This window comes from Zingiber officinale, chromosome 4A (genome assembly GCF_018446385.1).
Source record: "Zingiber officinale cultivar Zhangliang chromosome 4A, Zo_v1.1, whole genome shotgun sequence".
Lineage (NCBI taxonomy): Eukaryota > Viridiplantae > Streptophyta > Magnoliopsida > Zingiberales > Zingiberaceae > Zingiber > Zingiber officinale.
Genome location: NC_055992.1, coordinates 8,861,994 through 8,885,159, shown reverse-complemented (window position 1 = coordinate 8,885,159; position 23,166 = coordinate 8,861,994). Strand labels below are relative to the sequence as shown.

General features: G+C 40.2%; 2 protein-coding genes across 3 annotated transcripts; one reads left to right on the top strand and one right to left on the bottom strand.

Moving 5' to 3' along the window:
• Positions 1 to 143: 143 nt before the first annotated feature.
• LOC121973112 (30-kDa cleavage and polyadenylation specificity factor 30-like) lies at positions 144 to 1,204 on the bottom strand. The gene is made up of 2 exons (XM_042524693.1): positions 720 to 1,204; positions 144 to 501 (listed from the first exon to the last, which is right to left on the bottom strand). Exons 1-2 carry the CDS (start codon positions 1,079 to 1,081, stop codon positions 336 to 338), a joined length of 528 nt encoding a protein of 175 aa, XP_042380627.1. The 5' UTR covers positions 1,082 to 1,204; the 3' UTR covers positions 144 to 335.
• A 16,168-nt stretch (positions 1,205 to 17,372) lies between these two features.
• On the top strand, positions 17,373 to 19,032 carry LOC121969488 (protein G1-like1). 2 transcript variants are annotated; one of them, XR_006108572.1, is made up of 3 exons: positions 17,373 to 17,561; positions 17,751 to 18,588; positions 18,754 to 19,032. XR_006108572.1 is itself a non-coding variant. In XM_042519625.1 (2 exons), the coding sequence occupies exon 2, from the start codon at positions 17,788 to 17,790 to the stop codon at positions 18,526 to 18,528; it is 741 nt and encodes a 246-aa protein (XP_042375559.1). In that variant the 5' UTR covers positions 17,374 to 17,561; positions 17,751 to 17,787; the 3' UTR covers positions 18,529 to 18,646. The 2 variants fall into 2 exon arrangements, 1 of the variants encoding a protein (XP_042375559.1); XM_042519625.1 differs by lacking the exon at positions 18,754 to 19,032 and having other exon boundaries at positions 17,374 to 17,561; positions 17,751 to 18,646.
• Positions 19,033 to 23,166: the final 4,134 nt, after the last annotated feature.

Here is a 23,166-nt window from a genome sequence, read left to right as displayed (position 1 = left end):
ATTTTAACGTTACAAAGTAAATTTTAAATTAGCTACTCTTTGTCCCTTTGCTCTGTTCTATTGTCATATGATTCATGACCAGTGAGCTTGCTTCCTCATTGTCAATTAAGAAGAAACAAACGAAACCTAATATTGAGCTCCCAACCATGTTATTGATAAATTTGTAAATCAAATACAATATAGATAATCTCAAAAATAAATCATGACAGCATAAAATACAACATTTCATATGCCAAGAAATCTGTAAACTCCAAGTCCACCCAGAAAATTATAGTTTCTTGTCAGTCATAGTGGTTGCATCAACACCAAAGTTGGTTTAACTCTGCTTTGATTAATTAATCCAGGGGTTGATGGTGACTGGACGAAATCTTGAAGAACCATAACTGAGAATTTAGTTGCTGAATCTTCTCGAAAACTTCTTCCACAGGTGGCGGCGGGCCGGGATGCTTTGCATGTCGATATCGGCAATCAGGTCCATTTGGACAGAACCCTAGTTTATACCTGTTACATTCACCAACACAAGCATCAGCTAAACGCTGCATATGTAATTGATAGTTCATCTCGAGACATTGATCACAAATTGCACAGTAGAATTGTTAACAAAAAAAACACACACTCAATCGGCCGTATCTCTGTTAATAGCAGAAGCAAAATTCCTTCTTTTTGAGAGAAAAAAACACAATATAGGAGAAGAGAAGTGTGCAGGGAGGGATGCGTACATATTGCACTCCTTGATGTCCGCAGTAATGTGCCTGTAGAGGCAGTCCTGCTCGCGGCACCCTCCGTTGAGCCGGAAGAAGCGGCAGACTGGCATCCGGTCCTTGTCATACTGGTGAAGGAAGGCGCAGGCGTCGCCCATCATGCAGAGGCCACGAAGCCAGTGGCGGCATACGGTCTTCCGAAAGTTCCGCCTTCCGTAGCCGTCAGCAGGCGCGCCGCCCGCCGAGTAAGGCGGCGTCGCGCCCGTGATCGCAGCGGCGTCGGCATGGTCGGGCGGCGCGAAGGATCCGGCGGATAGGTCGGCGGCAGCATCGAGGCCGCCCTCGAAGTCGAAACTGAAGGCTCCGTCAGGGTCCTCCATGCAGTCGCCGGAGACGGGGGGATGGAGAACTATAATAAATACACTCCCTTTTTTGTAGAATTCACGCCCTTTTGTTTCTTTCCCTTTCGTAACCTACGGAGGTTGCTGGGTGAGAATAAAAAAATGAGCTAACCAATGAACTGTAATAAAATAATAATAAAAAACTGACTTGTTAATTGCTATCGGTTTCTTTTGTATACACATAAACAGAAACGACTCAATTTTCCTTATTTTTTTTATCTTAAAAAAGTCTTTTTTAATAAATAAAATAAAAAACGCTCACAATTATTTGATGGCTATCCCGTCAATAAAGAAAAAACATTCGGCAATTTCGCAAAGGGCGCCGGCCCTAAAGTTTCAGTTTGCCCAGAAAAACGAGCAATATACCGTTGTGATTTTGTTACTATAAACTTTTTTAATGTCTAATTATAAAAAATTAATAATTAATAATTAAATTAATAAAATAAAAGATCTTTTGGGGATGATTTTTAAAAAACATGATCAAATCTTAAACCTGGTACTAATTTTTAAACATCAATATAATTATAGTGTTGGTTTTTAAAAATTAATACCATAACTTAATATATTAGCACTGCTGTGACTTTAATTTTAAAGTCAGTATCACAGTAGTATAATTATATAAAAACAAGCACCACGACATAAAAAATTTAAATATCAGTATCAATATGATGTTGGATGTGGGATGGATAAGAGCCATATAGAGGGGAGAGATTTTTTTCCTTCCTCTCTCTTAGAGGAATTGTGGGATGGATAAGAGCCATATGGAGAGGAGAGATTTTTTTCCTTCCTCTCTCTTAGAGGAATTGTGGGATGGATAAGAGCCATATGGAGAGGAGAGATTTTTTTCCTTCCTCCCTCTAAGAGGAATACTTTTTAGATTTCTCTTCCTCCTTTAATAGAGAACATCTTTTAGACTTTTCCTTCCCTTCTCCTTTATGACATTCTTCAATGGGATGCAACTCTTGACCTTCCCTCAAAGAGGCACACCCCCTTGGTAGGTCCCCTCTATATAAAAGTTAGAGAAGGGAAGAAAGAGGCACACCCCTTTCTGACTCACGAGCCGTCTTTGACCCATGAGTCGTCTTCGGCCTCCTCACAACCTCCAGCGACCAATGTTGCTTGTAGCCGATCGACGACCACAGTCGGATGACACGTCTTCAGCTGTTCTTTGGATCATCATCGTTACCGTATGCCCCTCAGATCCAGCCGACTGTACATGCCCGATGATGATCCAGCATTCACTCCTTTGATATAGCCTATCTCCGACCTTTGAGCCACTATTCTGTTCCGCCCATCGAGTCGTTGTTGTATTTCGATCTTCGAGCTATTGTTGTATTCCGACCTACAGGTCGCTGTCATATTCTGGCGATCCAGACCGCATCCAACTATGTGCCGACAGATCCCTATCGCATCCGGCTCCATGTCGTCAGGTCCGGCTCTGTGACATCAGATCCGACTCCTTCGGCTCACATTTATCTACTCTTCCGGATCACGACAACTCGATTAGCTCGCGATTAGCTCACCAATCCATCCGAGAGTGCTCCCTTGTGCCAGGGGTATGTCACTGTACTAATTCTTTATTTATTTCATTATTCTACCATTAATCTGTTCCTTATATATCCGTGGGATCTGCCTCGAACATTGGGGTGCCAGAGACCGGAGAATCCCGGGCCCTGCCTGCAGATAGCGTTGATCAGAGATTTTTTTACGACAGGGTCAACATAGAAGACAGCTCATCACACTCCCCTTCTGGGTCATGGCGACTTGGTCTGCGTTTCAGCCATGTCATTTTGCAGTTCCATCTTCTCATATTTCCGACAGGATCGGTGTTGATTTTTTTATAAATAGTAAAAAATGATATATTTAGATTTCGAAGAATTATAAAAATCCATAAAAATTAGAATGGATCCAATTAGAGCTCTTAGATTCATCAATGGGTTTTGACTAAAACTCATTGATGAATCTAGGGAATTTAAATTTTTGATAAGTTGATGATCATGTCCGAATGCTGAATCAACGGACGCTGGGCATGGGGCGCTCTCCGACTGCTGACGTGGATCTTCGACTGGAGGCACGAAGCTCCGACGAACCTGCACAGAAGTCGGGCCGGGAAGAGGTTCCCGGCGGCGACCCTCCGACGCTCAAGTCAGGCAAGCAAGTGGTGGAAAAAAGCAGCTCCAAAGGTGTTTTTCTGCGTACCTCCGGCGAAGCATGAGGCTCGTTATATAGAACGGTGGAAGGGTTCCTGTGCGTCCACCGAGGCACATACATGTCCGCAGCCCATACTTCGGTATGTGTCTGTCAGAAAGCTTACCTGACACCATACTGCTACAGTCCAATCACATCCTCGATGGGACAACAGAACACCTCGTTGTCAGACTTGGAGTATGGCCTAGCCATAGGACTTGACGGCTGTCAGAAGATGTTCCTATCCCCCTTTACCCACCGCCGGCCGGGACGTACGTCCGGCCGGCTGGACGGAGACCGTCGTCCGGACGACCCTCATCCCCTGCGCCGGCCGGGCGGCACGCCCCTCACGCCTCGCCTGTCGCTTGCATTGATAGGCTGGGGAGACTTCCGAGCGAGTGTCTTCTGCTCGGCTCTTAGACATTGTTTCAACTGAGCGTCGGAACCCCGACCCCTGTCAGGGCAACTTTTACTGTTGGATGCTCCTCGGTTAGCCGATCGGTCTATCCTTTTCTTCCGAGTCCGGTCGGCTCATCCTCCTCCGGTGGACCCCCGGCCCTTTGATCTCCACGTGACGTTGACCTCTTGCAATGGGGGCCCCTGCCTTGACCACCGGATCACTTGCCTTCCCCTCAAGTCTAGTCGAAGGAGGCGAAGTCCGACTGACTGGACTGCCGAGCTGATCGAGTGGCAACCAATACCTTAGTCCGCTCGGACAGGCTGAGGGTTGCTCGGCCGTTCGGCGATATCTTGCCCGTGCCTTGGAAATTATGCCGAGGCGTCTGTCAACCACATGCGTTAACCCGTAACTTGCTGACACGTGGCTACCTTTCTCTTGTCAGGGTATGGCAGTGGCGTCACTTCCGATGGGACAGCCGCCGTTTGAAATGAACGGCTGGATGATGACCTCGTTATCGACGACCTGGATCGGACGGCTGAAATTGATAGCGGCCGCCCTTATAAAGCTCCGACTTCCGCTTTCCGCCGCATTTCGGCCTCATCTCCTCCCGACGTCTCGCTGCTCCTTTCTTCTCCGGCGACCTTGCGTTCCGGCTCTCCGGCGACCCTACAGCTTCTTCCGATCATCTCCCTTGCCCGTAAGGCTTCCTTTTCCTTGCTGCCTCTCCTTTCTTCTCTCTATTAGCTATTTCTTTTATCATCCCGCACTCTTTCCTAGTTTTATTTCTCCTTCCTTCCATCACGCGTCCATCCCTGGCCTTATACCATGACAGTACCTCACAGCTGACCGGCGGTGCTCCTGGTTTTTGGTATTCGACCATGGAAAGTTGGTTCGACGAGGAGGACGCCTTGCGCCTCACTCGAACCTATGATCTGCCGACCGACTACCACATCATAGTAGCTGACACCACCGACCGGCCACATGAACCGCCGCCCGGCACCGTTCTTTTCTTCCGAGACCAATTTTTGGCCGGGCTGCGTTTTCCACCCCACAAGTTCTTCTTACAAGTCTGTAATTATTTTCGCATTCCGCTCGGCCAGGTAGTCCCTAACTCCATTAGGCTGTTGAGCGGAGTGATAGTCCTTTTTAAACTGAACAACATCCCCCTCGACCCTAAGATTTTTCACTACTTTTTTTATCCCAAGCAAGCCGAGTGGGGTACCTTTATTTTCCAGTCTAGGATAGGTTTCGTCCTTTTTGATAATATGCCAAGCTCCAACAAATATTGGAAGGAGCACTTTTTCTATGTGCGTTTTCCCGAGCCGCCAACTTTCCGTACCAAGTGGCAGACGGCGATGCCGGTGCAACTGGAGCTCGGCAAATTTAGAGGCGATGCGGCCTACCTTCATGCGGGCGAGCGGTTGGTGGGTCAGCGCTATCACATTGACAAGCTGCTCCTTCCGGGAGTAATGTATATATTCGGCCTGTCTTCTACCCCAGCCGATCTGCCCTGCAGCATGAGTAAGCGATTCTCATCCCTCCTTTTTCTTTTGTTCTAATTGATTTAATCTTTGTTTCTGCAGCTGAAGTTATGTGGCGTGCTAAGGCGACCGAGAAGCTCAAATTGAAAGCCGCTCAGATTGAGGCGGTGAAGAACAAGGGGGTCGCCGAGCGGGGCCTTGATCCAGCTGATCCGACCGGCGAAGTAGGTGAGGCGACTCAGGATGCCCCTGAAGCCTTAGCAGCTACTACCTCTCACGACGAGGCAGCGGGCGGCACAGAACCTTCTACCCAAGCCGAGGTGGTGGGCCGTTCGGCCGATGATGTTCCCCTGCTCACTCGGAAGCACAGACGGCCAGAGTCGGCATCTGCATCAACTGCCTTTGATGAGCCACAACCCGAGCGGGGCGCGGATGCTCCGATGTTATCTGGGACCATTTCTCTAGAGAGTACCCCGACCCCACATGGCTCTCCGAGGGCAAGCTATGAGGTGCCGCCGTCCAGCCCTTCAAGAACTATGCGCCGTATCAGGCGTTTGGGCGAGCTTCCCTCCTCGTCCACCGGGTGGGCCATCCGGTAAGGCCGATGCTTCTCAGAGCGAGCCGAGCGGCCCGAATTTAATTAAAACCGTCCTGCGCCTCCCCTCAGAGGAATATATGGCTGCTGCTGATCGGCTAGCGGTCCCCGAGCAGCAGATCACCTTGACGGGCCCTCTTGCAAAAGCTTGGGAGGATGCTCGGTGCCGAATAACCGCGATGACTCCCGGGCAGCTCGGCGACAGCAACCTTCAACAGGCCACCGAGGTATGCTCTTTTTCTTTGTTCGTGTATTTGAATTAAGTTTTTAACCTGTTCACTTTTGCTCGCAGAACTGGGTGGAGCAGATTGCCATTAGCAACCGGTTGGCCGAGCTGGAGGATGAATTGAAAAAACTTAAAGCCGCAGGGGACAACCGACAACCGACGGCCGCTCTGGAGAAGGCCAAAAGATTACTGGAAGCCGAACGGAAACGAGCTTCTGATCTGGCGAGCGAGGTCGCTCGGCTTGAAGCGGTGGTCAAACAACGAGATAAGGAGATCAAGACGGCGACCACTCGGAAGCGCCAGACCATCGATGACATGGACCGAATGAAGGTGGAGATCAGAGGGCTAGAGCAACGCATCAAGGATCTGGATGCCCTTCTGACCACCGAGAAGGAGAGCCGCTCGGCCGATTTGCTGAAATTTGATGAAGACTTAAAGGCTCTCCATGCTGCCAACGATGCCTCCCAGGCCGCGCTCAAAGAGTATCAGGAGGGGGAGTCGGCTCGCTCTGAGGAAGTGAGGAAGGCATTCGTCCGCTCGGATGCCTTTGGGGAGAAATTTACTGACAAGATCTCCCTCACCTTTGAAGAGGCGATCAAGGCGGCTATGGATCACTTGAAGACCAAGGGCCACCTTCCCGCCGAGCTGACCATCCCCCCCAGAGGATCTGGCTACCGTGATGGGCGCCATTCCTGGTGCACTTTTTGATTTTGACGCGTGAGGAGTGTTTTTCATCAACTTTTTTGTACCCTTGCCGTTCGGCCAAACTTATTTTTTGCCGTAACTTTTTTGGTTTGCTCAGTGCTTGGCATAAATAGATTATCTTTTCCATTCCTTCAACTTTTGTTTTGGTAAGAAATTTTTCTTTCGTAACATTAAGTGTTCTTTAAAACTCCTCCGCTCGACTTCACGCTCTAACGTGGACTCAAGCAGCTTGCCGTCAATAACGTCTTTCGCCATGCAATTGGGCAGCCGCTAGGCGCGCGAACGTCACTCGTTCACGTGCTCACATTTTTAATTCTAATTAACCATCTTTTGCTTTGCGCCTTACCTCAAAGGGGTTTTTGCTAGATTTTTGCAATGCGAGCCGCTCGGACGTTTATGGACGCCAGCTCGTCTATCGATATTTAAAGTCGGAGCTCGACGGTCTTCCTCTCGGACGTTTATAGACGCCGGCTCGTCTCTCGATATTTAACGTCGGAGCTCGACGGTCTTCCGCTCGGACGTTTATAGACGCCGGCTCGTCTCTCGATATTTAACGTCGGAGCTCGACGGTCTTCCGCTCGGACGTTTATAGACGCCGGCTCGTCTCTCGATATTTAACGTCGGAGCTCGACGGTCTTCCGTTCGGACGTTTATAGACGTCGGCTCATCTCTCGATATTGAACGTCGGAACTCGACGGTCTTCTGCTCGGACGTTTATAGACGCCGGCTCGTCTCTCGATATTTAACGTCGGAGCTCGACGGTCTTCCGCTCGGACGTTTATAGACGTCGGCTCGTCTCTCGATATTTAACGTCGGAGCTCGACGGTCTTCCGCTCGGACGTTTATAGACGCCGGCTCGTCTCTCGATATTTAACGTCGGAGCTCGACGGTCTTCCGCTCGGACGTTTATAGACGCCGGCTCGTCTCTCGATATTTAACATCGGAACTCGACGGCCTTTAAGGCTACTTTTAACACAGCCGGTCGGCGAAGATATTTGCCATCTTTATAATTTTGCTTCCTGCATTACAAGGACATAGGCGACCGAAATGTATATAAATTTACATTTAGCGCACCTTTCACCCCGCTCGGATAACGTACTCCCGGCCGAACGGCTCGGGGTCTTCTCCGTCGAGCGCTTGGCTCGGATAACATACTCCCGGCCAAACGGCTCGGGGTCTTCTTTGTCGAGCACTTGGCTCGGATAACATACTCCCGGCCGAACGGCTCGGATACTGTACTCCTGGCCGAACGACGCGGGGTCTTCCTCGTCAACCGCTTGGCTCGAATATTATACCTCCGGCCGAACGACTCGGGGCCTTCGGCATCGAGCGCTTGGCTCAGATACTATACCTCTGGCTGAATGGCTCGGGGCCTTCTTCGTCGAGCGCTTGGCTCGGATATTATACCTCCGACCGAATGGCTCGGGGCCTTCGTTGTCAAGCCTTTGGCTCCGATGATATACGCCCGGCCGAACGGCACGGGCCTTCTTTCGGAAAATTACGATGAATTCTATTCCCGAAAGAAACTATATCTAAAAGACTAACCTGTCGATCAGCATAAGATCTGACTCAATTTCTCAACTCCCGAATACCCGTGGAGTGAGGTGGATACAATGTACTCGCCGAAATTTATCAAGGCTAGGAGGATGGCGAAACTTCCCGGTCGGTCCCCCATGGTCGCTCGGCCCCCCCAAGGTGGAGGTGGCCTGCTGCTTTATCCTTTTACTTAAGCCTTCTGCTCCTGTTGCTCCACGAGCTTAGCTACTCTTGCCTCTATCAGAGCGTCGAGTTTCTCCATGGAGAGCATCACCATGTGTGGTCGTCCAGCTTCATCCATTGTTTCCATTCGGATGCAGGAGAGTTCCCACAGACGGCGCCAAATTGATCCTGTCCGAATGCTGAATCAACGGACGCTGGGCACGGGGCGCTCTCCGACTGCTGACGTGGATCTTCGACTGGAGGCACGAAGCTCCGGCGAACCTGCACAGAAGTCGGGCCGGGAAGGGGTTCCCGGCGGCGACCCTCCGACGCTCAAGTCAGGCAAGCAAGTGGTGGAAAAAAGCAGCTCCAAAGGTGTTTTTCTGCGTACCTCCGGCGAAGCATGAGGCTCGTTATATAGAACGGTGGAAGGGTTCCTGTGCGTCCACCGAGGCACATACATGTCCGCAGCCCATACTTCGGTATGTGTCTGTCAGAAAGTTTACCTGACATCATACTGCTACAGTCCAATCACGTCTTCGATGGGACAACAGAACACCTCGTTGTCAGACTTGGAGTATGACCTAGCCATAAGACTTGACGGCTGTCAGAAGATGTTCCTATCCCCCTTTACCCACCGCCGGCCGGGACGTACGTCCGGCCGGCTGGACGGAGACCGTCATCCGGACGGCCCTCATCCCCTGCGCCGGCCGGGCGGCACGCCCCTCACGCCTCGCCTGTCGCTTGCATTGATAGGCTGGGGAGACTTCCGGGCGAGTGCCTTCTGCTCAGCTCTTAGACATTGTTTCAATTGAGCGTCGGAACCCCGACCCCTGTCAGGGCACCTTTTACTGTTGGATGCTCCTCGGTTAGCCGATCGGTCTATCCTTTTCTTCCGAGTCCGGTCGGCTCATCCTCCTCCGGTGGACCCCCGACCCTTTGATCTCCACGTGGCGTTGACCTCTTGCAATGGGGTCCCCTGCCTTGACCACCAGATCAGTTGACATATAATATATGAGGATAGTTTAGCGAAATGTATTTATGATGTTCATGCCTAGTTCTGACATTCTTACGATAAATTATGTATATATGTCAATTGCCTTAAAGACATAAATTTTGAAAACTTTCTTATCATTATTTTTATTAATGACTTCAAACTAATATCTCTGGGTACGTATCGACTCTTGGATACTTTAGAAACTGCACTTCGGATAAGTTTGTTTAAAGTTCTCTAGATTTAATAAATTTTAATTAAAATCCATTAATGGACCTGAAAAAACTTTAAACAATGTTTTTTGGACTTGAAATTGGTCTATTATGGGTTTCACTTTGTAATAAATGTAGATCTCTGAATAAGCTTTGATTTAACGTGTAAATCGACCTATTATGATATATGAGTCAAAAGTTATGGCCTCTAGAAGCAAACAATTGATAGATATGTTGGATCGCGTCGGCCGGCTAGAAGGGGAGTTGAATATCCTGAAAATAAAAATCAAACCTTTCTCGAACTCTTAAACTAACACTTGCATAAATAATTAACTAAACAAACAAAAAGACGAGGCTCACAAGATTTGATTTGGTTACAACCGGGGAGGTTGTTAATCTAAGGAAAATGATCGTACTAAGAACTCCTTCAAGCGGAGAAGCCTCTTACAACGATGAAGCGTAGAAAACAGAAGCTTAACTACAGAGAAAGCGTACAAGTGTAGAAAGAATGAATTGCTTGAGTTGTTGAAAAGCTTCTGGACCAAGGCTATATTTATAGCCTTGGTCGGGGCGCCCTGAGGGTTCCAGGCGCCCTGGGGGGATAAACTTTATCCCCCAACGTCCAGATCTAGTCAAAAATCGATCCGGTTAAAAAGCCAATTCCGAGCGCCCCGGACTGTTCTGGGTGCCTAGGACAGCTCCGGGCGCCTCGGAGGGAAAAGTCAACCCCATTGACTTTTTCTAGTTCGGGTCTTCTACTCCGCTCCGTTCGCTTTAGACCGAGTCTTCCACAAGCTTGGGTGATCTCTGTCATCCAGAATATGACTCACCCGAACCCAACTTCCGGTCTTCTCGAGCAGGCTTCCGCTCCGGTTTCTCGTCCCTCGGAATCGCCACGTGCTTCCTTCTCGTCCGCCAGCGTACTCATCCACAGTCTTCATCCCTCGGTCGCACCCCATGCCGACCTTCTCGCTAGCTGCGTCTCTTGCTCCTCGAGCAGTCTTCCGCTCCGGCTTCTCGTCCCTTGGAACCACCGCATGCTTCCTTCTCGTCCGCCGGTGTACTCTTCTGCAGCGCCTCGTCCCTCGAACGCACCGCGTGCCATCCTTCTCGCTAGTTGCGTCTTTCACTCGACTACCTGTGCTCCTAAGCTCCTGCACACTTAGACACAGGTTAAAAACACACAAGACCTAACTTAACTTGTTGATCACACCAAAACAACTTTGGAGTTCCAATAAGATACACATAACTTATTGTAAAGATATTAGAATCAGACATCGACACTATAAATATATTCATTGCATTATCTTCTTCCATTATATATCAATTTTTAAAAATCCAAATCCCCTAAGTCCATTAATGAGTTTGAGCCAAAACTATTTGATGGACCTAAAAACTTCAATCGGACCATTCCAAGTGTTACATGTTTCTAAAGTGACCCAGAGTCTATAAGTGCATTCAAAATTTAACATGAATAATAGTGATCAGAAGTATTCAAAATTTATGATGTTAAGAAAATTAACACATACATATAACTTATCATAAGAATGTTAGACCAGGCATGGACTATACCCGACCCCGGTTCAAAACTACCAGTTCTACGGTTCTTGTAATGTCTGTTGGGACCTTGACGTCGCTAGAGGGGGTGAATAACATCTCATCCAAAACATTGCTTCCTACACTCGTTAGTACGCACAGCGGAATACAAAATCAAATACTAACAAGAGAAAACAAATCTAACACATTGATTTAATGTGATTCGGAGATAAAGCTCTTACTCCACGACTATTCGAAAAGTAGACAATCCCGATCCGTCGGTGGATGATTCCCCGAAGAACTTCCGGCTAGCTCGCATAACTTCTTGTGGGTAGAGAAACCTCACCACAACTCAAACAAGATCACACTAGATCACTTGAACACTTGGAGACTCTAATTAAGGTTAACGACCACTAATTTCGTCAACTTTGCCCAAGCACCCCAAGCTCTCTTAAATAAAACTCAGGAAGAAAACACCAAACTATTTTCCCACCGCCAGTTGACTAGTAAAAACACCAGTCGACTGGTCCTAAGTGAAATTCGATCGTTACAGGCCAACGGCTCGATACCAGTCAACTGATGAAAATATCAGTCAACTAATCTACATGGGTTGAGAAAACAGAGGCATTCTGTTGGCTACCAATCGATTGATGAAAACACTAGTAACTACTACGATATTGCTACAGTAATTGCTAACATATGATTTTATCCTGAGTACAATCTCTCATACCTCGTCCTCGCTTGACTAACCTAGACCTAGACTTTTATCCTCCTTCATTAGCCTCGCGTCCCTCGGATGCCTCCTCATTCTTCACGCCTTGCCTTCTAGAGCTTCCATCAGTCTTGTCATTGTTGTCGAGTGTTCCTTTGTTAAGAGGTCGCGCCTCCGGGATTTTATTTATTGTCAAGTCACATTTGGACTTACGTTGCCAAAACTACATGCTTGAACTTACACCGCCAAGACTCACCCTTGGACTTTCCTCTTTTACCAAGATCATACTTAGACTCTCCTTGTTATACCTGTATCCTACACACTCATAATGCATATCAAATACAACAATAAACCTAACTTAAATCTTTGCCAAAATATCAAAATCTAAGGTACCCAGATTGCTCCAATAATGCCAACTTTTAGGGGTGTAATCGAGCCAAGTCGAGCCAAACTCTTAAATGTTTGAGTTTGGCTCATTTATAATTGAGCCAAGCTCGAGATTTATTTAACAAATATATTCATGATTCACGAGCTTATTCGAGTTTTTATCGAGCCTAAATGAGCGTAATAAATATAAATTATAAATTTAAATATTCATTAAAAACTAAATTATATATTTAAAGAAAAGTATAATATTTTTATTAAAATTTATAATTTTATTCTAATAAATAAATTTAATATATTTATTTATGTTTTTTCATAAGTAGAGTGTAAAATCTATAAATTCAATATCAAAACTATTATATTTTTTATTTAAAAGTTGATTCATGAGTCTAACGAGCCGAATATTGTGAAGCTTGAACTTGGTTTGTTTATCTTAACAAGCCTCATTAAACGAGCTTTTATCAAATCGAGCTTCAAATAACTCATAAGCGGCTTAGTTCATTTACACCCCTACCAACTCTTAAATTTAATTGCCTAAGACGATTATGGTTCAGGGTTCAAAATGATTGAAGATTGTTATTATTATTATTATTATTATTATTATTATTATTATTATATATATATAATTAAATAAATAAATTATATTTCTTTTTCATAAAAGTTATTATTTAAGTTAAACAATTGTTAAAAAAAATTATTGTTTTTTTATAAATTTAATATTAAATAAAATAAAATCATTGATTTTTATTAATAAATTAAAGATAGAATAACCCCACATCGTAAATAGGTTGTGGATTACATTAATACATAGTTAGCATCCACATCAATTTCTTTATTATTATATCTAAAATTTAACATAAATAATTCACTTTATTAAATTTAGATAATCACTTTTCACTACACACTACATCAAATATCCTAAAATTTCTATCATCCTTAATTTTTTTATTATTTTTATAGAATGAGTGGAAGGAGAAAGATTGAGTGGAAGGAAAGAGATTAAAAAGAAATATTATTTTATTTTTAGGGTAAAGATTTCATTTCCTAAATTTAGATAATCACTTAAATATAAATTTAGGGAATAGATAGGATAATTGATGTACAAGGTTTTTAGTTACCCTATTTAAAATTTAGGATTAAATTTTTGAATAGGGTGTGGATGTTGAATAGTTTCATATATATCAAAAACGGTAAATAGTTTTAAAAATTAATTTAAATAGATAGGTAGAATAGTCTCGTACGAAAGAATTAAAAAAAATGTTAAAAATCTATTTAAATATAAAGGTAGAATAGGAACATCGAATCATACTATTAATACAATTTAAATATTATAAATATATATTTTTTTTTTAAAAAAAAACTACCTAACCAACCATTTTTATTGGATTGGAACCGTAATCGGCCTAACCCCTTGCTTGGTCGCTTTTGGTTCTGACCTAGTGACTTTATTACGGGCTAGGCTAGGTTTGATTCGGGCCTGACTTGATATCAGATCTAGCACGAACACTATAAATACTTTTATTATATTATTATTTTTCATTACATGTCAATTTTTTTTAAAAAAAAATCTCATATGAAAGGTCCATTTTATGACAATCTAAAAAGTTTTAATTGGACTCATTTTAATTTGTATGAACTTTTATAGTTCTCTGGAATTCTAAATATATTATTTTTTACTATTTTCTAGAAATCAATGTTGAGATATATTAGTGTTGAAGTTGTGATGTTGGGTGCTGCTTTAAGGTTTGTGTTATTTAAAAAAAATAGTAAAATGATTTTTTATTTTATTATAAAATAAGTTCTCGCTATTAATTTTATTTTTTATAATTATATATTAAAATAAAATAAAATAAATTATTTTTATTAAACTCTTTTTTATATGCTTTAATTTTTTAATAAATTTTTAAAATTATTAAATAAATAAATTTAGAGGATGTTTAAATTAAAGTTTAATTTAATTTAAAATTGTGGCATACAAAAAGAGACGAAAGATAAAAAAACTAACATACACGGAGAAATAAAATTGGAATATGATTTATTTGATGCAGGACTCCGAAAAGAGTATTTAATTTTCAATAGATGATAATTTTTAATTCAGGATTCATAAAATAAAAAAGTTAATAAAAATATAAAAAAAAATACTTTTTTTTTAAAAAAAATTTAATATCTAATATAAAGGAACAAAAATAATAATTAAATTAAAAATGAGAACTAATTTTATAATAAAAATAATAAAAAAGAGCTTTGGTGCTGGTTTTTATAAATCAGCACCAAAGCTTTAAATCGTTATGGTGCTCATTTTTAAATATTAGTATTACTTTGGTATTGGTTTTAAAAATCAACATCATAGTTTAACACACTAGAATGACAATAATGCTGATTTTACCACACTGATGCTAGTTTTTAAATATAAGCACCATAACTTAAACATCAGCATCGTTATGGTATTAGTTTTTTAAAAACAATAAAAAATGATATATTTTAATTTCAAAAACTACAAAAATTCATAAAAATTAAAACGGATCTAATTGAAGCTCTCTAAGATCATTAATGGATTTTGAACGAAACTCATTGATGAATCTAGGAGATCTGAATTTTTGAAAAGTTGACATGTAATAGAAGTCGACGATAGTATAGTGAAAGATATTTATGGTATTCATGCCTAGTTCTGACATTTCTATGATAAATTATGTGTATATGACAATTGTTTTAAAATTATAAACTTTTGAAATTTTCTGATCACTACTGTTAATGATTTCAAGTTAATATCTTTGAGCATATATAGATTCCAAGACATTTCAGAAACTTATAGCACATGGAATGAGTCCGACCACAACTCTCTAGGTCTATCAATGAGTTTTGATTGAATCTCATTGATGGATCTAAAAAGGTTTTAAACGATGTTTTTTGTGTTTGAAACTAGGTTGTTATGGGTTTCACTCCATAATAAATATAGATCTTTGAATGAGTTTCGATTTGATGCGTAGATCATCCTATTCTGATACCCGAGTCAAAAGTTATAGTTCATGAAGTAACAATTGACACATACACATAATTTATCATTGGGATGTTAGAACTAGACATAGACATCATAGATACCTTCACTACACTATTTTCTTCTCTTACATGCCAATTTTTCAAAAATCAAATTACCTAGATATGTTAATATGTTTTGGTCAAAACTATTTGATGGACCTAAAAAGCTTCGATCGGATTTATTCCAAGTGCTACATGTTTCTGAAGTACCCTAGAGTCCATACATACAATTAGATATCAACTTGAAATCATTAACAATTTATGAATTTAAAGTAATTGGCATATACACATAACTTATCATAAAAATGTCAAAATAAGATATGGACCAAACCCGACCACAGTTAGAAATTGTAGTTTGACGGTTTTTAGAATGTTGACACTTAATTTTAACCGGCTAAGATGATTATGGTTCACGGTTCAAGATGGTATTAGATTATTATTATTATTACTTAAAAATTATTTAGAAATTATAAATTTATAAAAAAAAAATTAATAATCGAAACTAGCCCGTTGATCCGATTATGAATCTAAATGGAGTATATATATATATAAATTATATCTTGTAATCAATTATATATATTTAATGATAGCTTCTAATATACATAATTTTAATTTTAAATAAATGATATTTCTTTTTTCATAAAAATTATTATTTAAGCGAAATAATTGTTATAAAAACTTATTTATTTTATAAATTTAATATTAAATAAATAAAATAAATCATTCATTAATTAAGAGAGTTAAATAAAATTAAAGATAAAATAATTGCACATCAAATAATTCAAGACAACTAGGTTGTGAATTACTTAATAGAAAGATGTAATATTCCCACATTCAAAATTTCAAGACAAATATGTTTAAAAAAAATTTATTTAAATAGATTCGTAGAATAGTGCACATAAAAAAAAATCAACTTAAATATATTAAAAATTTAGTTTAAATAGAAAGATAGAATATGTTAATTAAACCACATCAGTAATACAACTTAAATATTATAAATATATTTTTGAAAATAAAAATAAAATATTGCTGAATCGGTTTCTATTACATGTTTTCAAAAATCTTTTCTCAATACCATATCCGCGCTTTAAGTTGTAATGTTGAAAGAGAGAGGAAAGACCTTTTAGATAATTTAAACTCTTAGGCGTGCCCCTTCAACAATCGTGGAAGAACATTTAATAAGAATTTTAAAATTTTGAAGGGTAAATATAAAAATATTTTCAAAAAACTTCAACTCAAGTTCATCTAATATTCCTTCTCGATCGATCAAATCAAACAGGTTCGGGAAGACTCTAAATTGCTCTGGCAATTAATTCTTGGATTTTTGTTTCTGAGATGTAAAGTCACACTGACACAGAAAGATAAATTACTCAAGAAGAATTAAATTAAATTATTCGACGCAAATATTTTGTATATAATTAATTGATGCAGAATTATGAGACTGGAGTTTCTGCAACTGCTACTGGCCGGCGAAGTGAATCGGATCCTGTGGAAGAAGAAAAAAAATTCAAAGGTGGCATGGGAAGAAGAAAGATATAGCTAGGGCACTGACTGATCATGAGGGAGCTTTATTCATGGTGGCGAGGCGAGGAACTCCATGCACTTTGCCCAGAAAGCGAATGGTCTTGTCATCCTTCTCACTCAAACTATTTTCTCTCTCTCTTTTTTTTTAAAAATAATAATAATAATAATAATAATAATTTTAGAAATTTGTTGTATACAGAGAACTTTTAAAGTGGAATTTAACAACAATCTTCCTACTTACAGTGGATACATATTTAGGTCAAACAATTAGTTCGACCAGTCCTTGGGACTTGAATGTAGTTTAATTTGTATCTGTTCCAACCACTTGAGTGTCAAAGCTAAGCAAGCCTGTCACGAGTTGTAGTGAAAGAGACAATGAACTAAAAATGACAGATATTAAATTAAATGAAGCGATCTGCAGGGGAATTAAGATTAATTGACGTAATTAAGAAGATAAACGCTATGATTAGCTAGAGAAGAGAATTAAGCGTGGTGTGAGAAGACGTTTCTCACTGCAGTGTGCTTCGTCAGGAAACCCATCATTCCCACGAGGTGGATGTCTACGTTCATGGACCCACCTCCTGCCTTCTTCTCCTCCTCCTCCTCTTTCTTCTCCTCTCCTCCTCCTCCTACTCCTCTCAATATTTCCACTTCCTTATATTCCATTTCTTAGATCTTCTTGTTAATCTTATCTAATTATGATAACTAAAGCTCCCAGTGCTGTTGATTAACTTGCTAATCGCTGAGATTACGCATATGTAAATTAAAGGTACGTGTTGAAAATTTTGCATATGTATCTCCGAGATCTAGCGTTTGGCCATTAGATCTCATGTATTTTTGGCAAGGTAGAGACAGATAGTGAGTCTTTGATCAGTCTCTGTTTTGGATTTCTTTGAATCTCTACGCGGAGATCTAGAGAGAGACTAAGCTTCTGATGTGGTGATTCAATTTGCTGCAGATTTTGCTGCTTCTGTAGAAGAGAGCGTATCGATTCGATGTCGTCGGCGAATTCGGACAGCTCGGGCAACTCCGGGGGCGGCGCGGCAGCAGCTGGGAGCCGGAGGCCGAGTCGGTACGAGTCGCAGAAGCGGCGCGACTGGAACACGTTCCGGCAGTACCTGCGCAACCACCGGCCGCCGCTGGAGCTGTCCCGGTGCAGCGGCGCGCACGTGCTGGAGTTTTTGCGGTACCTCGACCAGTTCGGGAAGACCAAAGTCCACGCCGAGGGGTGCCCGTTCTTCGGCCACCCCCACCCGCCGGCGCCTTGCCCCTGCCCGCTCCGCCAGGCCTGGGGCTCTCTCGACGCCCTCGTCGGCCGCCTCCGCGCGGCCTTCGAGGAGAACGGAGGCGCCCCGGAGGCCAACCCCTTCGCCGCCCGCGCCGTCCGCCTCTACCTCAGGGAAGTCAGGGACAGCCAGGCCAAGGCCAGGGGCATCGCCTACGAGAAGAAGAAGCGGAAGCGCCCGGCGCCTCCGCCGCCTCTTCATCAACATCATCATCAGCAGCAGCAGCCACTCACACTTCCCATGGTCGTGGCTCCTCCGCCACCGCCGCCGGACGTCGTGCAGGGATATGCAATTAGGCCGCCTCTGCCGCCGCCCGAACTTAGCCTTTTGAATGGTGGCAGCTTCCAGTACCATCACGTTCACGGCCATCTGTTGATGCCCTCCGTGGACACCGCCGGCGGGGAAAGTTCGGCATCGGCGGTGGTCTTGCCGCTCTCAGTGCTCAATTGATTAGTCAAATAATAAACATCTACTTCTATTTGATGAACAAGATCATATATATGCACCAAGGTCAGTATGTATATTATGAATCCTCAATTTTCTAATTATGCTTGTTAATTAGCGACTCTGGACATGTGTAATGGTGGATATGCTATCTTCTCAGCTTAATCTAACAAGCACTAATTAGGGTTTGTACGACATGGTAATTAATTTGCGTGTGATCATGATAATTAGGGTTTGGCTCGAGGAGTACTGGATTGAGAAGCTGATCCTCTTCTTCTTATTTCTTGGTGTACAGATCTTTTCTTTTTGTTTCATTGCTTTCCTTTGATGTGGAGGGTTCACATTGCATGAATCAATACTGTTATTGTTGAGGTAGCTAGCATGAGTGATTTTGGAATTCTATATATCTTTTCTATGTCTCTTGATCTTTCTCTCCCTATTTTCCCAAGTGTTTACCTAACTATTTTGTAGCTATCAATTATATTGGATGCATGTTGTTTCTTCTAGCTACCTCATGCTATAGCTTGATCATTTTGTCACTATCTAGAACATATATGAGATCATTTTGTCCTAAAAAATTATATATTTCTATATCTTTGTGGATTCTCATACCCAATATTAATTTGTTCCCTTCTGACAATTGCAAAAATTGAAAAGTGATCAATACATGAAGAGAAACTTTGTAACATCTATATATAATTAATACTTGTGCTTTACCATCTATCTTGCTACTTCATACTTATTCAAATGACATCTCTTCAAAAGATATATTGTTTCATTGCATGCACTAAAAATCTTATTTTGCTCCTTCTTATCCATTTATTAGATTGATTATTATGGATCAAATCAAGAACAGTGAACGTAGATGCTAAAATTAGACCATAGTTTCATTGAAGTTTCCCAAAACAAGCTTTGAACAGTGCTTAAGAACAGCTGTTATATTATTTTTGGATAGCGGCTAAAGTAGAATAATCTAAACTTCACTGAAATTCCTCCCAAAGGTTCTCTTTTTAAACTACACTACTGTTATATTAATTTATGATCTAAATGGATTAGAGAGTCTGATAATTAGAAGGATAACAGCTTGATAATTATCTTTGAAATTAATTGTCATGATTTTGAACCATTGTAGACATGAGAAGCCTCTTTAAACAGGTAAAGATCTGAAGAATTCATCAGCTTTTCTTCCTCTCTCTCAAAAAAATAAAAAAACAAAAAAAATAAACGATTCAGTTTTGTTGCCACTGTTCCCTTAAGTTTGAGAAAGGGTAAAAAAGTACGTGCAAAAAACAAAAGATGGAGGTGTTTCGTCTGTGGTGAACATCCCTCGCTCAGTTTGATGTGACGGGACTGCTGTTAGCTTCCAGAGAAAACCAGCAATTCAGAAGAGTCAAATAAAATAACAATATTTATCTTGTTCTTTTAAATTTATTGTGTGTATATATATATTCAGTTTCTCAGAAATGGATTTGTGAAGAAATATTGAGCCTTTAAGAACGACACAGAAACGTCCCGAATCTGTTTTTGCAGTAACTATGATATCAGAAATGGCAGGGGGAAGGGAGGTCTTAAATTATTGCCATGCACCATAAAATTCAAAGGATTAATTAAGATTTTGATATGTTTTCATCTATCCTGTTCTCCAACAGTGCACTTGAATCTGACAAACTGCTGCTACTCCAACAATAACATCGTCTTAGGAATGAATCATCAAACTCTCCGCCAATCATGTTTCTTAATAAAAAAAAAAATCTAATCCTGTATTTATTGATATCAGTTGGCCATTTGTTCATGGGTTTGTTTATCTCTCTCTCTCTCATGAAGATCTCCGTCCTCCAACTGTTCCTTGAAATCATATTTTAATATGTTTAAGTCTGTATTTTATTTACAGACAAATATATATATATATATAGGTGAAAGAATACTTTTCCCTTTATTCTTTTTTGCTTGAACGCATATAAGCATATATTTTTTAAGGGGATAAAATAAAGAATATTTTGGTATAAAATATTTTAAAGTTATTTATCTCTTTATCCACTTTAGAAAATAAACAAAAAAATTTAGCAAAATAAATATAATAAAATGGCGATTGGATAAAAGGAAGAAATTACCGCTCCCTCTTTCGATGTCCCACGCATGCAAAATTCGGTCAACGTGCAGAACAGGAACAAACAAGTGGCACAGTTCTCGGCAGGGACCCACGCATTGAGGCGTTGAAAATGATCGTGATTCGTTTCCTTATGTGGTAGCCTGCACGATTAAATGACATCAAATCAAACGGAGACAAGACGAGTAATAAATTATGCAAGAAAACAAATATCATAAAATCCCTCTTTTTTCTTATTTTGTTTTCAACTAAATGTCCTTTTAAATCATATAATAACTTTGTTACATGAATAACAATAATAAAAAATACGCAAATTGGATGGGATGGACATCCAGGACAGACGTTGATGCGACGCGTCAAGTCTTGACGCAACCGGGTACGCTTAAGTGAATGTTATGGGTCCGCCACATTTATTCATCCCTATTGCGGTATCAAACAGCAAACACAGATTTTATTTATTTATTTATTTATTGTTATTATTATTATTATAAAGCATTTTTATCCGGACTGTTTGATTAATTTTTCTAAACTCATAAGTTATATCAATAAAATTTTACCTGCTCATAAAATTAGTATGTTAATAGATTAATGAGTTAACGTATTTAATTTATAATTGAGTTAGTGTACGAGAAATAATAAGATAGTCATTGTAATATGGTATTAGTGGATTGACGAGTTAACGCATTTTAATTAGTAATTGAGTTAATGGTGTAGAAATAATAGGATAATGATTGTAATATGATGTTAGAATAACTAATGATCAGTTTTCTTATCCAAAATATATAATTTAAAATAAAAAAATTATTTTATTAAATTTAGATATTCATTTTTTATTTAGAAAGCGAATTTTAGTTCCTAATTTAAAAAGTACTATTAATAAATATCAAATTTAAGGAATGAATAGAGTAGTTGATGTCCTATCTAAGTTTCATAATAAAATTGTTGAATAGGGGTAATTGATATGGATATTTTTAATGATTAACTTTGAGATCTTAGTGAAGTTAGTGGGCTCTTGAGTATGTATTATGCATTAGCCTATAAATAAACGTTAAATGAAAGCGTGTGAAAATTTATTTTTATTCTCCTTGTGTCATTGAATCTTCTATTTTTTTTATTATATCTTTAGTATTTAGGGGTTGGATTATAATGTTAACAATAAAAAATCAAATTGAAAGATATTTTTGGATGTAAATGGGGTGTTTTATTTTCTTTTTTATTTAAACAATTAGATTTTACCTTTACTTTTTAGGGGTTAGGTTATAATATTAAATAAAAAAATCAAAATAAAAAAAAAAATATATATACATACTGTAATGACTTTACACCGCATAACTCGTGCACACTATTTTTTTTAAAATTATGTTTAATACTATAACTAATCCTTGAATTCTGCATATTTGTGAGCACCTATTTTTATTTATTTATTTTTTTTGTTTTAAACGGCTTAAATACTCATAAACTTAAAAAAAAAAATTCTCCAACCAAGGTGTGTAGTTTAACGTTTTTGAGCGTTCAGATCATTGTTTTTAAAGATGCTTCAATCATTCATTCGCGAAAGTGTTGTTGAATATGAGTGAATAGAGAAGAGGTGGAATGAGATAGAAATTTCATTAGAAATGAAACTTTAGTTTTATATTGAAAGTTTCTTGGCATATTATTGGTTGATTTATATTGATTCATATACTTCGATGATGTGAACAAATGTATGGGGAGAGACTCTCTTTTACGCGTGGGTGCACAGGGGAGTGCAAATCTAAGACCTGTATTCCATTAAACCAAGTTAACTCGTGTGCAAGCGCGTCCTGTACATGCTAAATACCATATCGATCGAGGTAAAATTTATCTAAGTGAAATAACTAACATGATCGAGAGAAATGTTGACGTTTCGTAATTCGATACGTAATGATCATTAATCGCACAAGCCATTTCAACATATAATTTAAATTTAAATTTGTATATTGCGCATCTGTGAATGTGCAAAGTATCACATCCGTATAACAATTTTCCATATTTATTTTTTTGTTATTTTATTTGAAATAAAGCTGAACGACGGAATGTTTTTTAATCAATTTGGATGAGATTAAGAGATTCCCCCACTGGTGCATGGCGAGGGGACACGAACTGACCTCTAATATCTCCTTACATTTGCAAGAAACATGCATGGAGTTAATGCACACAAAGCAACTCACCAAACTTTCTCTGTACTACAGCAACGTTCCTCCTCCTCCTCCTCCTCCTCCTCCAGTCCTCCTCCTCCACCAGACTTCAGATTAATGCTTGTTTATGTTCTTCTTTAAAACAATAAAAATGAAAGGAAAAAAAAAATGAAATCTTTTGTCCTGAAGCAGGGGAGCCATCCTGAGACAGTGATCGATGTTGTCGTCTTTAATTAAAAGGAAAAAAAAAACGAAGGCATTTTAATGGTCAGTATGCACCCACATCACTGCATGAATAAAGAAATTTAAAAGGTAGACGTTGACTGATTAATTGAATATCAAGGACTAGTTATAGGGCATCATCAAACAGTGACGATGCTA

Coding starts and splice junctions, on each gene's coding strand:
- LOC121973112 (XM_042524693.1), bottom strand. CDS start 1,081: ATGGAGGACCCTGACGGAGCCTTCAGTTTCGACTTCGAGGGCGGCCTC. Junction 502..719: donor GACATCAAGGAGTGCAATAT/GTACGCATCCCT, acceptor TGAATGTAACAG/GTATAAACTAGGGTTCTGTC.
- LOC121969488 (XM_042519625.1), top strand. CDS start 17,788: ATGTCGTCGGCGAATTCGGACAGCTCGGGCAACTCCGGGGGCGGCGCG.